Source organism: Kogia breviceps, chromosome 12, assembly GCF_026419965.1.
Source record: "Kogia breviceps isolate mKogBre1 chromosome 12, mKogBre1 haplotype 1, whole genome shotgun sequence".
In the NCBI taxonomy this organism is placed as follows: Eukaryota; Metazoa; Chordata; class Mammalia; order Artiodactyla; family Physeteridae; genus Kogia; species Kogia breviceps.
Window position 1 is genome coordinate 9,963,479 of NC_081321.1, and position 18,782 is coordinate 9,982,260.

Sequence of the window (18,782 nt, forward strand, 5' to 3'; positions counted from 1 at the left end):
TCCTTGAATCAGGAATTTCCTCCCTGTAAACCAATCTTCCACAAGGACACTTCATCAGTTTTATTTGAAACAAAAACAAACAAAAAACAACTGAGTCAAAACAGAGTGGCAATTACCTATCTCGGAGAAGGAGGAAGCAAAATGGAAGGCTCATTCACCATCCTTCAGGTGGCGACTATGCCTTCAAGACTATGCCTTAAACACAGCAAAGCTGTTTTTCTGAGATTTTCCGCATTAGTTCCGCTTTCAAACGTGTTGTCCTATTGCCCGTAGTGGATTCAGAGCTGTCAAACTCTGTGTCCCCATTCTATGTTGGTAAGATACAGTCATGGCACTAAAAATAACTTCTATCAAAAAATAAAAAAGCTGGCCTTAGAATTTGAGGTGTTTTATTTTTGAAACTTGCCCCCAAAGCTTATTTCTCTGATTTCTGGGGGACTCTTTTGATTTGCCTTCCAGCTGGTCCTTCAGGCCTGTGAACGTCCCTCTGCATAGCTGCGCAGCATCTCCGTGCTGCTGCCCTCTGGGTCCCGGGGGTCCGGAGGGCAGATCCTCCTGCTGCCCCACCCCCACCCCCCGCAGCCGCCCCCCCACCCATCCAGGCCTCCCACCCCGCGGCTGAGCCTTCAACCCTCCCGCTTCCGTGGCACCGGGACCTCCTGCTGCTTTCTTCTTTCTTCTTTCTCCTCTTTCTACCTACCTTTCAGTAACTCTTCTTTTCAGGTCCACAGTCAGTTAGATATTATTTAGGCCATTTTAGCAAAGTGCCTAACAGTCATTGCCTACCTCCTTTTTTTTTTTGATGGAGAGAGAAAAAGATAAGATGGGATATTGGGGTGTGGTTGCAGTGGGGGGAGGGGGAGGGGGAGGAGACCAGACCCAGAAAAATCCCCCTCACTGGCTTCCATCCTCCATTTGACCCGTGGAACTGGTAGCCAAGGGGCTCCCTGTAGAATCAGGCTACGCCTAGGCCTCCACCATTTCATAGCTCATTACTCCTCTCCTCTAGTCAGATTCCAGTATCGCCATAACGAATCAAGCGATGCACCACTTTTAGGAGAGTAACATTCACCACAGTGCTGCGTAACAGAGGAGAAAGTAAAGAAGAGGAAGGTGTGAGAGACCTTAAGCCGCCTCTCCATTTTCTTGAGAGGCAATCAAGCACGTGGTCTGTGGAGCCGGCAACCAGTCCTGGACGGCGCTTCCTAGCAGCATAATTTGGGATCTTATTTAACCTTTCTGAGCCTCACGTTCCCCATCTGCTAAATGGAGAGAAGCAATACCACTTAGCTCACTGCGCTGTTAAGAGTATTAACTAGGATCGTGCAGGCAAAGCAGTAATGTTCCCAGCACGTGGTAAACACTCTGAAGCACCTAGGATACATCACTGAACAAAAGAGCCCAGTCCCTCCACGTGGCCTGCGTCATTCTTCATATTATTATGTTGTTATTACGCGTTTGCAAGAGACACAGAAGAGAAGCAACCAACCAGTTTAGCCAACAATCTTTTACACTGGGATGGGGGGAGGGGTGAGCCTGAAATAACAGGCTGTGCAGGAGTCCACAGATGCTAAATCAATCAATCAATCAATCATTTTCACCTGACTTGCTCTCAAAGTAAGTTTGCACTTAGTTATGATTCAAAAACTGGGCTCCTCCATCTTGGCATTCTTTCCATGCAAACTGTGCCCTCAAAATACCACTGCTAAAATATAATATACTTTGCTAAGGGCAATGATGTTTAAAAAAAATCTACCTGAAGCAAAAACCCACTCGGTTTTGCCACAGTCCACCTATATTTTCCATTCTATTCAAGTTTATCCCACTTCCCTTAGCATGGGCTCCTCGGGGCAGCATTTTTTCTAACATCCTTAGCTGTGCCTTTACCCAGGCGGATGGGACAACAGCTTTCTCATACACTACTGAACGCATGAAGTTCCTCCACTGAGCCCTCTCCCCTTGACTTTGCCTGGACTGAGCAAAGGAAGCTCCTCGACAGACATGCGTCATCTCCGCCTGCTGCCGACAGATGGCGGTAGTGATCACGCAAGCTGATGTTACTCTTAAGCCCCCCGAGGCCTGGTGGTTCTCAACTGGCCAAGTAGCACGCTTGTGGCGTCTGTGCTAGGTTTTGAGGTGTTTGCAAACATCGCTAAGCCCACAGCACGTCTTTTCAGTACAACACTGAAGGCGGTTTTGAAAGTGACACTAAGAAGTCTAAGATGACAATGCAAAAGTAGAAACAATGTAAGAAACCCAAAGTGATGCACAACAAATATTGCATTTGCGAAGTGAATCGTCCTAAGATAGGACTGACTGCAAAGACAATATCTATGTGAAAAGTACCGTAGTTAAGCAATAAGCGATCATCATTGTACAAAGCAAGGAAAAATCACCGAGTAAGTGAAAAATGTAAAAACAAAACATAACTACAAACAAAACACTTTTTCCTGCAGTCAGAGAATAAGCATCGATGTCACATGATAATTACTTTGTCATGTGACAATCTAATATTCATGTAGGAGAGACTATGATTTATTTGCGGCCTTACAGCAGTGGTTCTCGGCCTTAATTGCCCACGAGAATCACCTGTGGAGCTTTTAAAACTCCCAAAGCCTAGGCTGTGCTCCAGAACCTCTGGGGGTGGGACCCAGGCACTGGTTGTGCTGAAAGCTCTTCAGGTGATTCCAACGTGCAGTCAAGGTTAAGAACCACTGCCTTCGAATCTAAGCCTGGGGAAAACACAGCTGCAACTGGTTCTATGGATTAAAATCCATTCGCATGTGCAGATGGGATGCGTCTTGAGCCTGGACACCTTAACAAGAAGTACTTCTCTAGGACATCTGAATCTTCAAGGAGGCAAATTACCTGCCTCAGAGAATTTTGCTTTTTATATTCTTGAAACTGGCATGGGGGGAGAACATGTATTATCAAGGAAGAATACAGCACACCTTTTCTAAAGTTTTGAAGGAGGTATTCACACACGTATTTGAAGAAAATGTATCACCGAGCTACCACCTTCAGCATCTCTCAGTCATTTCAGTGAATCCATTTACAAACACGTGGACACACAAACCTGTTCCAGACAAAAGGAGCTTCTAGACACCAGCATCTTTCCCTCACTTTCAACTCCAAAGCATCAGACTAGCTCCTGGCCTACCCGTTCACGCGGTGCATTCTGGTTCCCTCTGGTTACCACCTGGGTACGCTCCACCTTTCATAATCGAGTTTGGCATTCAGACAAGTGCATCATTTAGTTCCCAGTACACACACACCCCAGGCTCTTCTCACCACGGCCCCCTTTTACCTTGTCTGCCATTATCATCGAGGAGCCCCCGTGGATACCCAGGATGGGGGTGAGAGTCTGGGCTGAAATGAAGTCAAGGATCTGGGCGACGGCTTCCTGGTCTGTGTCATCAGCAAACACCACGCCCTGGATCTTCCGGTCAGACATGAGATCACAGATGCGGGTTATGATGCTCTTTGGGTCCGTCTCATTCATGGCTACCAGCTCCACACGGGGCACCACAGAGAGATGGTGGAAGTCATCTTTCTCGTGGGCGTCCTTGATGGCCACCTCGTCTGAAGTGCCCACGAGGATGACGGCAATGCCAATGCTGGGCGGGCTCTTCTGAGAACGAGCTCTGCTGCCCGACACGGCCAGGACAGCCAGCACCAACCAGAACTTGGGGGAACAGCACTCTGCTCTGGGCTTCATCTTCAACTCGTCGGCTCCCTGGAAACACAAAGAGAGAGTGGTAAAGCTGCAACCCACACTACGTGGCTGTCTGGGAAGAGGCTGGATGCTGCAAGTCAAGGGACTGATCTCCTCTTACTGATCATCAAACCCAGCTTCTATCTTCTAGCCTAGTTTCTTATCTCTTGTGTTTGCACAGCAGAGTGAGGGACAAATACTTCCAAGAGCATCAGAAATCCTTGAGCAAGACACTCAAAGATGCTACTGCTATAGCCGTCAGCAGCAAACAGACAGGGACAACAACGGAAAGAGGACGTCAGTGGTCCAGGCAGTCGCAGCAAGCGCACCAACACAGGAGTCTCCACGAGCGTGTCCGGCTGTTGCCGCGAGACCCCCGGTACTCCTGTCACAACCCACCCTTGAACTGCTCTCGGGGCCAAGGGATGGCAAAGGCCAGGCGAAGTGTGCAGCAAAATGGGCTCAGCAGAGGTTACCTACAAAACGTGGTCTGGAAAAGCTCGATACAGGAAGTTACAGGTACATAAGCCCCCATTCTTGCTGCCTTTACTTTGGATTTACCTCTAAGAGGACAAGAGCCTGAAGATTCTGCAGCAACCCATCTGGCTCTTGATACTGAATCAAAAACGACCCGTATGCTGTTTGGGCGGCGCTTTTAAAAACATCTCCGATCCTTACAATAAACCAGCGGGGCGGGGTGGGGGGCGGTAAGAAAAACATTATTATCACCATTTTATGGATGTTGAAGGGAAGACTCAGAAAAGCTAAGAAGTCAGAGACCATGAGCCAATTAAGTGAAACGAACATGAGCCCAGATCTTCTGGCTTTCAGGCCAATCCGCCTTACATCACATTGCCTCCTACATCATCAGTTATTACAAGGAATAGTTTTATTCCCATTTGTTTATGCATCAAAGTATGGTGATTTGGACACATGCTATTAAATTACTGACCTAGTGACCTTTCTGAAATGACTGACTTCATGTTTGCATGCAGTTTACCACTTTTTACCACAAACTCCTCCTGCCTCTTTACTTCCACATGTGCCCCTAAACCTTACACTCTGCCCAGACTGAGGACAGAACTCTGTACAAAGCTTGGTCATTTCTCTTTTCATGTCTCACCGTTCTCCAAGAGCTCCCCTTACTGAAATAGAACCGGTCCTGCTTAGATTGTATGGCTTTGTTTTACATAATCATTTATCGTACATCTGGTATGTGTTAGGTACCGTACTAGGCATTTCCTTCTCTGCATTCTCTTTAGTCCTCCTAGAAACCCTACAAATTAGTCATTTTATCCCCATTTCTCAAATGGAGAAACTGAAGCTCAAAAACAGTTACGTAATGTTGCCAAGGTCAATGATATTACAATACCAGCATGCCAATACATGCCAATACGAAATACACATAGCGTTTTGGGGACTTCCCTGGTGGCGCAGTGGTTAAGAATCCACCTGCCAATGCAGGGGACACAGGTTCCAGCCCTGGTCTGGGAAGATCCCACATGCCGCAGAGCAACTAAGCCCGTGCGCCACAACTACCGAAGCCCCACGTGCCCTACAGCCCACGCCCCGCAGCTACTGAGGTCGAGTGCCACAAATACTGAAGCCCGTGCACCTAGAGCCCGTGCTCCGCAATAAGAGAAGCCACCGCAATGAGAAGCCCGCGCACCGCAACGAAGAGTAGCCCCCGCTCGCCGCAACTGGAGAGAAAGCCCACGCGCGGCAACAAAGACCCAACGCAGCCAAAACTAAATAATTTCTTTAAAAAATAAAATACACATAGTATTTTTATACTCCAAGGGAATAGTCTATAAAGTGCACCCCAAACCAAGACCAGGGATTTTCATTCTTCTCCAAAGGGAGAGAATGTAATCAAGGATGATAATGTCGCTTCATATCTCCTGCTTGTCTGGGAAAAAAAAAAAAAAAAAAAAAAAGGTCAGATATTAGGCATCAAAAAGCTTTGAGAGTTTAGTTAACAAAAAGCAAACAATAACGATGAGGGTGCTGAGCGAAGAAAGATATGAAGGCGTCCAGGTTGAGCAGACAGACTGCCAAGGGCACGTCATGATTTGGGGCGAAGACGCTGGGGACATTTTGTGGCTGAGGAAGCAAAAATCCAATCCAGTTCTTGGCAGAAAACATTCTGGAGTCCTTGCTGTTGTACTCATCCTTCCACACTGCCAAGAAGGCGCCCTGTAACGACAGCCTTGTCTCTCTCTTGCGAGGAAGACGAGCGGCTCAGTGGTCCACATCTGAACAAAGTTCACTCCTGACAGCTTCCTCGGCTTGGAGTCTCTGCGGAGGCGGGGGAGGCCGACGCAGCCCTGGAAGCCCGTGTGCTCAACTGTCCCCGGTGGAGCAGGGCAGCCCGAGCCCAGAATCCTCCTCCCAGAGCTCTAAGCCAGCAGCACTATACCGAGTCCGGCAGCACTGAGCACTGAGGAAGACGGATGGCTTTAGCACCTCAAAGAGCTATTGGCAAAATAATAACAAAAATAATCTGTTACGTTTCAAGGACTTGTTCTCAAGGAGAACCAAAAGATTTAGAACCTGGCAAAAGGAGCAGCTACCTTCATGGCAATGGGATTCGAATCGCACAGTCATCAGTCGCTAAATCAGGTTCCTTCCCATTGAAAAGTGGTCCGCTCTGCCATGGCTGTTTATTGACTTTAATGCAGTCTACACTCTCCCACTCTGATGTTTTATTTGGGCTCTTAAAATATCTCTTACGTTCCTCTATTTCTCCTTACACAATATATTATACTTTGCTGTGCGATGGCTAGTCGTGACACTCGAAGAATAGACTCTGGTTTTACTGAGTGTCTCTTTTTATACTCAGGATGGAGCAAAGCACTTTACGAAGCAATACATTATGGGAGATACCAGTGACAGAGGGACTGCAAGACAAGCAAAGAAGTGCTGTGAATACAAACTCAATTTCACACCTTAGAAGGGGGTTAGTTGAGAGAAGGCTTGTGGTCCAAATAAGCTAATTGGTGGTGCCCCCTTCCACCCAACAGACCACGTTAGTGTGTAGGGTACCTGCTTTAGGAAGCTGTGCCCCCTCCCCCAGTAGAACTGAGCACCGTTTCCCTGGGGCTCTTGTCATGGCCTGTGTGTGTCTATCTCAACACCCGTAACAGTTTATTAGAGTATATGATTAGGTGTCCGCCTGTCTTCACTGCTGGTCATCTCCTGGTGGGCAGGGACCTTTTCAGTTCAGAAAGCACCCACTTTTATTAAGCACTTTTATTAAGCTTTTATTAAGCACCCACTCCCTAGCAGACAATGTTCTTGGTGTCAGGGATATAACGCAGACAGGTTCTACCCTCCAGGACCACAGTCTAGTAGAAGACACAGACACACGAGAAAACCTTTCCTCACTTGTATTTGCAATTCTTGGGGCCTGGCAGTGCCTTGGATACGTACAATAAGGAAGGACTCAATAAATGGTGGCCACTGAGTTTCTACCATAATAAAATTGTCAATATTTGGCCATTTTCCCCTACACTAGTAACCTATTTTATATATTATTTATTTCTAGTAACATTTTACCTATAACCTACCATATGCCAGACACTATCTTTCATGGATTGTTAAATCACATACAAACATGATATAATTTTCCCCATATTACAAATCAGGAAACTGATCTTCTGAGAGAGAGGCTAGCTAAATGCACGACCAAGAGCACACAGCTAACAATTTGGCATCAAGTTTCAAACCAAAGTTTGTCGCCGAAACCCTTGCTTTTTCCATTCTGCGGCCTCTCAGTATGAGTGTGTGAATTAATGAATGAATAAACAAATTCACTAACCACAACCAAACTGTGTTCTAATTCCAGTTCCACAGTAACTAAGTACCTGAGGGTAGGCAAGTCCTCATCCCTGTCTCTATGTCCTCATCGGTGAAATCCAGATAATATACCTAACCTAAATACCTGCGAGAGTTTTATGTGAGGATCAAATGATAATATGCAGCTGGAAGTGCTTTGAAGAATATAAAATCTCTAGAGATGCAAAGGATGTTACCTTTAAGCCTCTACAGAAGCTGTTCGAGGAGCCTAGCTATTTATGAACGCACCAGGTCAGCATGTGGGAGGTGGGCGGGGAGAGAATGGCAGACAGTCTGAGAGGAATGTTGAGAGGCACCTCACAGCAGGGGAGGGTGGACGTGGAGGTGGGGATGGGGACTGGGGGGGCGGGGGGCTGGTGCCAAGAGATATGAGTTCCCTGACGTTGTTCTAACTCCCTGAAGAAGATGTTGCATAGTGGCCTCAGGGGAGCAGCAAACTCCACTGACAGCTTACCAGTCAAGTGCAGCAGAACTCAAGAGTAATTCGGGCCAGGGCCAGTAACGGGGATCAGTGGAACTCGGCACCCCCAAATCATGCTGTAAATTCAGACACGAGGGCTCACAAGCAGAACCAAAAACAAAGCATCAGGATTAGAGAGTCAACTGTTCGCCTCCTGATCCTCTGCCTCCTTGAGGCTTGAGTTGAGTGGCCCTTCGATTTACAGCCAGCAGAAGACCGCAGTAGCTTGTGTTCACGCCTACCACCGGTGCAGGGTGACTAACAGGAACCAGGCGACACTTTGCCCACAGTAGGCTCCAAGGGAAGACACATTTGAGTGAGAAGCTGGGCCAATCCTGTTCTCAGAGAAAACTGAATCCTGGGGCAACCCCAAAAAGAAGGATAAAATGTGATTTAATAGATGAGTAAGTCAAATTTTCCAAGCACCATCCTTAATGGAGTCAGGACTCTGTTTAGAGTGACCTAATTAAGGCAACTATGATTAGAATATGATAGGCAGTGAATAAAATGAAGATCAGAAGTGCCAGATCTATGCATCAGGTCCAGTCTCCCAAGCTACCAATAAAGACAGAAAGTTAGGATGCACAGGCCTTAAAATTTGTCACACAGGAGAATGTGGGGAAAAAGGAGTCTCATACAGTATAAGTCAAGTGAAATATAAATGAGTATAACCTTTTTGGAGGGCAATGTGAGAATGTCTATCAAAATGTTAATATCAAGACAAAATAAAATTCAAGGTGAAAACATCAAAAGTGACAATGAGAGATGTCACATACCAGTTCCAAGAAGATACTATAATCATGAATATACATGAATCTAAAAATACAGGCTTGACATGTATAAAGCAATAACTAAAATTACCCTGGGGAGTAACAGAAAAATCCAACAGAGAAAATATAAACAATGACATAAATGATCAAAAAACAAACAAAACAAAACAAAGCATGAGTAATAAGCTTCAACTATTTCAAATATCTAGCAACATATACAAGAGAGAATATATATTCTTTATAAGCACATGGAAAATATTAACTCTACAAAAGTGCTTCAATAACTTCCAAAGAATCAATATGAAATGATTGCCATTTTTCTGTAACGTGATTAAATTTACAAATAAAATTTTAAAGGTAGCTAAACATATCACACATCCAAAACTTTAAAAAAAATATTAAATAACACTAACGTTAAGGAGGAAATCATAAGAGAAGCTGAAAAATCCTTTGATTAGAATGACAATGAAAATATTAAATACCAAAATTTCTAGAGCATAAATGAAACGATTTAGAGAGAAACCTATACCCTTAAATTCACTTGTAAGAAAATAAGAAAATAAAAAAATTAATTGTAATTACATTTTCATTTATTGAACAATTAACAGAGTCAGCCCTAAGAAGGAATTGAATAATAAAGATAAGGGCAGGAATTAATGAAACAGAAAGCAAAGAAAAGAAAAAAACAAAACCAAAAGTTGATCCTTTGAAAGACTACACTAGACAAAATTCGGACAAGACCAATCAAGGAAACAAAAGAGAAAATGCAAATGAAACTGATGATGAAAAAGGGACAATAACAACATATACAGTAGAAATTTTAAAATAATAAAAGAATATTATGAAAGTTAGTTGCTTTTCAATTTAATGTATCAATATCTAATTTTAAAAAGCAAAAAGTTTCAAAACAATATGGAAAATTTGAATAATAACCATTAAAGAAAATAAAATGGTTATCAAAGGCCCCCAATCCTAATGCACCAAAACCACCCCACCCCATCTTTGCCAAAATAAAAGGAAGTAAAACAGGTACACGTGGAGGAAATGAGCCTTGTTCACACAAGTTGAACAAAACAGAAAAGCAAGAAAAGTTTAATTCTAAATCCAGATAATTACAGTACAAGAAAAGATTGTCATAGATCCCTTTCACTTATAAACCTAAAAGCAAAAAATCCTAAACAAAATATTAGCTAACCAAAACAAATAGTATATTTTAATAATAATAATATTCAAGCATGGTTTATATAAGGAATGCAAGGATGGTTTAAGATCAGAATATAAATCAAAATAATTTACCACATTAATGGACCAAACAAGATATTTACATGAATATCTCAAAAAAAAAAAGAAAAAATGAAGAAAACACATTTGATTAAGGGCAACACCTATTTATGATATAAATGTTAGAATATTTTTTTAACTCTTTGATGACAGGAAATGAAGGAGATCATCAGTCTACCTGGTAAGAGTATATACCAAAAACTCTTAATCAGATTTTTTTGGACAGTGAGTTAGTGCTATCACTGCTCCTGGAGATTCTGGTAAATAAAATAAGGCAAGAAAACAAAAGTTTTAAGGATGGGAAGGAAAGAGAAAATAATAGCAGTATATGAAGATAATATGGTTATCTACACAGAAAGTCCAACAGAATTTTAAAACTATTAATATTAATATGGGTAGAATGAGATTGCCAGATAAATAATACTCATAAAAAATCAATAGCTCTTTTTAACCAACCAGAAAATATAATAGTCATAATAACAAAAACAACTATAAATTATTTAGGGATGAGCAAAATATGCACAAGACCTCTGCAGAGAAAATTTGAAACTCTATTAAAGGATATGAAAGAAGTCCTGAACAATGTAATCACAGACCATCACGGAGGGGATAACATAATATTTTAGAAAGTTCTATTTTCTCCCAAATTAATCCATAACTTGAAGGCAATTCCTATCAAAATAACAGCAGGATTTTTAAAGGAACTTTATTATCTTACTCTAAAAGATATATAAAAGAATAAAGGTACGTGGAGAACAAGTTAATTAAACAAGACATCTTTATCTGAACCCATAATGAAAGTGTGCCTTGAACAGAGAAGTATGAATAACTTAACTCTGCAGAACAGATCCAAAATAAAAATTTTTTAATTAACATATTTTTTTAAATGTTTAAGTTCCAAGTCAATTTCAGATTTTAAGTCATACTTTCTAAATTCAAATTTATAGAGGCACAGCAAATGTTGAACCAAAGAGGTGCTTTTTTGAGTCTGAATGCTTAGCTGAGGTAATAAATGTGTTCACCAATCACCTGAAGCAGAAAGTAGGAGTATACCAGATGTCAAACATCTACTATCCAATGCCATTCTGAAGTACAAGACTAATATCTATTCCTAGCAAAAGAAACACAATGCCATCTATGTATTCAGGGCATTTGGAAACCCAATTTCAATCCTCCAGAAGCATTTAGGGTCTGCTAAACACATCTAAACTTCATTTAAATTTGTAAAAATAGCATATAAAAGGCACCTATCGTTAATATTAGTGGGCTTAGAACCTAAGACTTCTCTCTGCATTGTTATTCTCCTCTTTTCATACTGTTATCATCATCCAAACTCTTTTAGAGCTTCTGAGCTCCCTTGCCCCTGCTCTTTCTTCTTAAGGAACAAGGTAAGAAAGCCTAGTAATCTGGGGTTTGGAGTCTGGGACTATGTGCCTATGAAACCAGTGATGAAAGAAAAGTCTACCTGGACATCCTGTAAACATGCCGAATCCTTTTTTTTTTGCGGTACACGGGCCTCTCACTGTTGTGGCCTCTCCCGTTGAGGAGCACAGGCTCCGGATGCGCAGGCTCAGCGGCCATGGCTCAAGGGCCCAGCCGCTCCACGGCACATGGGATCTTCCCGGACCGGGGCACGAACCCGCGTCCCCTGCATCGGCAGGCAGACTCTCAACCACTGTGCCGCCAGGGAAGCCCCCCCGAATCCATTTTTAATATAGTGACTGACATGGCAATAAACTGCTCTCCTTGGTCCTGTCGGGCGAGTTAACTTATCTAAATATACTCCGTGCAGAGCTAATCCCAAATCCATTTCAACGTACCATAGTCATAACAAATAATGTAAATAGACAATCAAAGAACTCAGAGCCTTAGTTAAGTCATTTCTGGGAAAGTACTCGATCAGGGAAGAGCAGGATAGATGGAAGAGAAAAGATGGAAAAGATACAGGAAAAAATTATCTAAACCTTTGACCCAGCAGATGGTTCCATCAAGTCCTCCTACATAAAGCAAGTAAGGATGCTGTTCCAAAGACCACCAGTTCCCTAGACCCTATGAGAAGATGGCCTCATCATTGCAAAGGGCCAATGTGCCATTGAATTCCTTGACAGAGGAATTTGCTTTCCTAGGACTTCAGTTACCTAAGAGGCTTCTTGTTCTCACTCAGTCCATGCAGACCTACCACCTGAGCCTTGTTCTACAACTTACCACCTTGTTCTGCACCACTTCCAGGATTTAGCTCCTGGAAGTGGTGCAGAGCCTTGTTCTACAACCTACCACCTTGTTCTGCACCACTTCCAGGGGCTAAATCCTGGCTTTTCTATCTGACCTATTTCTTCCCACTGTATGCACAGAGCAGAAGTATCACTTCTACTGTCACCCAATTTCTTGACACAAGAGTTGAACAGATAACTAATAAAGGATCATAAATCACTTTATATGTATGCATTTTCATAGAAATTTGTAATACAAACGTAGATGATTATCTGCACTCTCATCAGAAACAGCCACTGATGGTTTTTTTTTCTTCAATATTCTGCAAGAGCAGACACCAAAATTTCTCTTCTAACATCTGCACACGGTTCTTAATGATAATTAATTTATGCGCCTCCAAGGACGGTGCAGGCAGCCCTGCCGAAATCCAAACCTTTTGAAACAGGATTCCGATTATCATCATTTGGCAGCAGATTAGGGCAATTGCATGTATTGGTTTAACAGCAAAATAGCATTTTCAAGTGTTAATAAAAATTATTGGCTTGTCACCGACTATTAAGAGGGGGCATGAGCAGTAAAAATGGGTGATGGATGATAAAAAGAGAATCATGGGAACAGGGGAGTAAGAAAAATGTCACCTGGGAAGGAGGTCAAAGGACGATATTGGGAGGGTAATGGTGAGCCAGAGATGGGACAGGGACCACCAGAACCATATGCATCCACCCAGAACACACTGGTGCTCTGAGCTGCTGATAAACAGCCTGTGTTAAAACAGATTTAAAATTGGGGTGTTGGGCTTCCCTGGTGGCGCAGTGGTTGAGAATCCGCCTGCCGATGCAGGGGACACGGGTTCGTGCCCCGGTCCGGGAGGATCCCACGTGCCGCGGAGCGGCTGGGCCCGTGAGAGCCATGGCCGCTGAGCCTGCGCGTCCGGAGCCTGTGCTCCGCAGCGGAAGAGGCCACAGCAGTGAGAGGCCCGCGTACCGCAAAAAATAAAAATAAAAAATAAAAATAAAATTGGGGTGTTGAGGAGGGCCATTTCCAAGTCCCCCATATGATCTACTCTTCTGCCTAAGTATATCCCAAGTCACTGCAACCTTCTACGAAGCCCGTTCTGCAACAGCAATAACAATCGTGCTGCGTTGTGGTGGAGACAGCAAAACTCTGGAGGTGAGAACACGTTTTACATTTACTCTTAACTTGCTATGTGATCTTAGATCAGTTTCTTTACCTCTCTGACTCAGCCCCCTCACTGTAAAATGTGAGACAGTAACAGTTTTCACAGGATAACTGTGAAGATTCACTCATTGGACAAACGTTTGTTAAATGCTTTCCATGTGCCAGAGATGGGATCCAACACTGAATGGAATACAGTCCACACGGAGCCTTTAGTCTAGTGTCCAAGACAACAAAATAAACAGGAAATTACGGTACCATGTGATGAGTTAGAAAAGAGCATGCCCAGTGCTCCATAGGAGGCCGCCTAACCCTGTCTGGGAGATCAGGAGATTAACAAGCTAAGTACTAACACATAAGCAGGAATAGTAGTGAATATACTGAAACTGCAAAAATAATAAAATATTAGTTAGAAGGATATTATGACACAGGGGAGAAAGCAAGGAACTAGACGTCAAAAGATCTAGAATTGACACTAGGCTTTGACACTCCCCTTAGATGGAGGGGAGGCAGTAACTTTAATTACCTGGACCTCATTTTCTTCATTACAAAACGGGGGTGATTATCCTCACATCACAGAGTTGTTGTGAATACTTAACAATTTACTTGAAAGCATCTAGCAAACAGCACATACCTGATATTTATTTACTGAATATGAATATACTGTGTTCAGAGACAGATAAGGAGCTTCTTTTGCCTTGAATTACTTAGAAAGAAGTCAAAGACTCCTTCCCTGCCACCCCTCTCTCCAGCTTTAGTACAATTTCTACCGACCTTAGACACAGGTTGTTTTTAAAAGCTAGTCTACAAGTAACAACCTGATATCCAATATAAACAATATTTAAAATAGATTTTGGTTCTTCTTAAAAAAGCTTTTAGTGTTTTGTTTTGTTTTTTTTAATATTTATTTATTTATTTGGCTGGGCCGGGTCTTAGTTGCGGCATGTAGGACATAGTTCCCTGACCAAGGATCGAACCCGGGCCCCCTGCATTGAGAGCACGGAATCTTAACCACTGGACCACCAGGAAAGTCCCTAAAATAGATTTTAAATGCTAGAAACATCCAGCAGTAGAACCTATTCCCCCATCTCCCACCAGCCACCAAACAGCCACCAAATTTTGTGCAAAGTAACATGATAACTTCAACTACATAAAAACATTCATTTCTTATCTTTGGAACCCATACCTTCACTTACTAATAGTGATTCTCCCTGCATGGAATATAGGAAGGGAGAACCCAATTCTCACTAGCTTGGCTAATAAGATAGCTTTTCTAGCAAACCCTAATGAAGTGAAGTCAAGGATAACGTGTCTTCCTTATCTACGTCCAGTACTTAGCGGAGTGCCTGGCATATGGTAGGTGCTCAATAAACGTCTGTGGATGACACTAATGAATGAACCAATAAATAAGTACCTGAGAATGCCAATAACAAGTTGATTCTCTCCATCTCCACTGACACATAAATGAAGGCACCAGTCTAGGTCCTTCACTCCCAAGGGTTACAACATGAGGGGAAATGCCATAAACACCAATACCATTCCCAACTTCTTGATATTCTACAGGGTCATTCTTAGGTCAGTGTTGTTAGTTGATAATTGTCTATGTATCTGAGTGTTCATTTGCACATGTACACATGTGGGTCAGTCAATGCCTATACTGGTGATATACATATGTGTACAAATCAGACCTCTTTCCCCTGGTCTCTAAGTTGTAAGATGCTGCTGCTGCTGAAGCATGGTACCCAAACATGATTCAGCCTTCACTCAAAGCCTAGGTTTAAAACAAGACCCTGAGGCCGTAAAAGACCTCAAAGAGAGCATGGTAGCAAGGCCAGAATCAATAGGGAACAAAAGCCACACCATTTGAGCCTGCTGGCTATCAGGCCAACTTCAGATGCAGTTGTATGTTTCTTAATGTAAAATGCCATCTTTATTTTTGCCATCAATATTCACATTTGTCAACCACGCAACCAATCATAACTGAATTCTGAGCTCGCTTAAATCCCTTTAACCTCACATGTGGAACTGAGCACCTACTCAGAGAATTAATCACAAGTGGAAACATACCTCTCTAATGTCACTTCTCACCCGCTCCCTCTCCAATTACTGTACGAGAAGAATGTGTAGTAGAAGGGACACAGATCTGAGGATTAGGAAACCCCAGGCCCTGCTACAACCCCACTACTAACAAGCCAGGTGACTTAGAAAGAATTACTCAGCCTCTCTGTGGCTCTGGCTCTTTATCTGTGAAGTAAGAGAAATGGACTGGTTGTTCTCAAAGTCTCTTCTGGCTTTAAATCTCTGTGAATCTCTCTGTCTTCCATACCCGCCTCAAGTTCAACTCCCTACTCTTCTCTCCTCTTCTCTGAGCCCTGGGAGGCAGTCCTGTTTGCAGCACATCAATGGACGTCCTAGTCCTCTGGCTTCCAGCTGGGTGTGACCCAACAGACAGCCCAAGCAGGAGGAAAGAGGGAACAAGTAGGCCAAGACTGGGGTATTTCCCCTTCGTGCCTCCCTCCCTGTGGGTTCATGGTAGGTTGGCTGTATCACTTGACTGAAGGTCATGGCTTCCATGAAACATCCTTTTCCACACGGCTCTCTCTACCCAGTTCCCCCTCCAGATTTCAGATACAACTCCCAGCTTCCTCCTTCGGGACTAAAAATGGTGGTAACTACACCAGGTCACTTCTGGCTCAGGACACTGTACCACCTCTTGTGGTTTCTGTGCATTTGCCCACATCTTGGTAAACAGTCCTCTTCCTAAACTCTCTTCAAATTGAACCAGTTGAGGGTTGCTACCCGTTTCCTACTCTGACCATAAATGATACGGATTCCTCCTGCATTCCATAATGCCTAGGAGCCTCTCAGGTTCAAAATGGCAAAACCAGGACCTGAATTCCACCCCACCCACCACTGAATAAGGTATGGCCTCTCCTGAGAGTGCTTCCTGCTGATCCTCAGGTCCAGGTTCAGTCAGCAGTATGATAAACAGTAACATTCTCTGGGCGCCTTGGCCCCCCTGCAAAGAACGGATCAACGTCTGTAGAATATTTCAAGAGAAGAGCCTCCAGGAGCTAGCATTTTGAGTGAGGAATATAAACGCATTGGGCGTCAGAGAAATACACCAAGCAATTATCAGAATGACTCCAAAGCACAACCCAGGGAAAGGCCAAGCATTTTCATGGAGGAAGATGTGGTCATTGATGGGACTTTATGTTGCTGAAGAAACAAACGGGGTAAGGAAGCCTTAACTTTCGTTCTTTCTCTTTGATTTGGTTGGAATCTGTTCCGTGAAAAAATGAATTTGACAGTGAAGACTGTCAAATTATAAGCCAAAGTATAAACAAAGAAATACAGCAACACAAGAAACCATAAAGGTAATATTTCAAGGAAACGTGACAGGTAACTCTGTATTGTTTCTTAATATGTGGAAAAGAAATTAAAATAGTGAAAAAGAACAAAAAAAATGTTTGTGGCTCGCTTGCTGTAATGATAATAATATAGTTGTAATCTGGCCACCCTTCACATTTTACATTATTTTTAAAAAGCAAGTAGCTGTTCTCTCTGCCTGAGTCCAGCATTTTTACACTGTTAGAACAGCATGTACATCAGGCCTGCATCACCATGTCCACTATCACCATAGAGATGGTAGGGTGAGGCCAGCTGGCACTGCCTGCACCTCCCCTCCCAGGCCCTGCCCAGGCCAAATGAACCCCTCTCCCGTACAACTCAGTCGCAGGAAGTGCCACAATCGACCTGTGGAGATCTGCACATCCAATACAGGGAAGTACACTCAGGGTACGCGCGACTTTCCCGTTAAAATCAGATCTTGACATAGGAGATGATGGATGTTAACTAAACTTACGTGGTAATCATTTCACAATAATGTACATCAACTCATTACGCTGTATGCCTTAAACTTACACAGTGCTGTATGTCAATTATATCTCAATAAAACTGGGAAAAAATAGATTTTGAAAGCAAAAAACGCGACCTCACACACCAGCTCCTATCCCTTTCCCCTCAAAAGTCCAATGAATCAATACGTCTTACTGAAGACTCACTTTGCGAATCACAGAGAAGTGTTCCAGGGAGTTAAGACTTTGCTTCTGCCCATGAGGACTACCCACTCCAGCAAGGAGACGACAGAGACTCCCCAACACTGGACCGTCGGGATGGCATGAAGGATGTAAAGAACTACAGAGACGAGCCTAAGGGAGACTGGCTCTGGGCTCGGCAGTGAGGACAAGTTTGTCTGGAAGCAGCTCTGAGGGTATCTGAGGTGAGGAATCGAGCTTGAGCGCAGGAGCAGAAGTGAGGCAGGCAGCACTAAGGCAGCAAAGCGGGGAGACACAAAGCTTCTCGGGGATGGTAAACGGCGTGCTCTGGCCAGAAGAAGAGTTCATGGAAACAGTAGTCGTGAGATAAAGCTGAAAAGGACACAGAGAAAGCTAAGGTGCTTAACATACTGCTAGAGAGGCGGCAAGAAATGACAGAAGAAAGAGAGGGGAAGGAAGAGATCTCCGATCATGAAGTTCAGTTTATTCTCAATTTCCAAGGCGAATGAAACTCCAGTGCTGTTTGGGAAATCACCCAGGCTGGCCTATTACAGCACGGCAAATCCTTCTAGGCCCAGGATAATAGCTGCCACTGTTGAGAAGATCCCAATTTTATGATGATTAAGAAACCGAGGGCCTCCCTGGTGGCGCAGTGGTTGAGAGCCCACCTGCCAATGCAGGGGACACGGGTTCGTGCCCCGGTCAGGGAAGATCCCACATGCCGCGGAGTGGCTGGGCCCGTGAGCCATGGCCGCTAAGCCTGCGCGTCCAGAGCCTGTGCTCCGCAACGGGAGAGGCCACGACAGTGAGAGGCCCGCGTAACACAAAAGAAAAAAAAAAAAAAAAAAAAGAAACCGAAGTACTGATGAAATGCCATTCACCGAAGCGTTTTTGATTGATATACTATTCATGGAAACGGTCCTCTTCTCAACATGAACATCTGCCTGTTGGTAACACGAACCTCAACACCACAGCCCTGGACCACTGCCTGAAACTGCCCCTGGGCTCCGAAGCCCCTTTCCTCCTCTCATCTCCATCCTAAATCGAGTCCCTCAGTTCTTCCAGTTTAGGACTCTCACTTGCTCATTCAAAGGCTGTCTCACAGCCTCATCAAAACCCTTCATCCTCAGGCGGCCTTTTTTCAGTTTGCAAATTCTCTCTGGCTTCACTGTGGCTGATGAATAGGTATGAGGTTTTGCATGTGTGTGGATTAGAGAGCAAGAGAGAATAACTCATTCTCATTCATCTGGCCT

The 18,782-nt window shown here is 43.7% G+C and overlaps 1 protein-coding gene across 3 annotated transcripts in view; it reads right to left on the bottom strand.

Annotated features, from left to right (window-relative positions):
• GRIN2B (glutamate ionotropic receptor NMDA type subunit 2B) overlaps positions 1-18,782 on the bottom strand; it is a 422,513-nt gene that overhangs the window by 286,958 nt on the left and 116,773 nt on the right. For all 3 annotated transcript variants that reach the window (XM_067008755.1, XM_059081259.2, XM_067008756.1), the window contains one exon: positions 3,308-3,736. In XM_067008755.1, coding sequence (XP_066864856.1) covers positions 3,308-3,718 — 411 coding nt within the window. In that variant the 5' untranslated portion in view covers positions 3,719-3,736. The remainder of the gene's footprint in view (positions 1-3,307; positions 3,737-18,782) is intronic.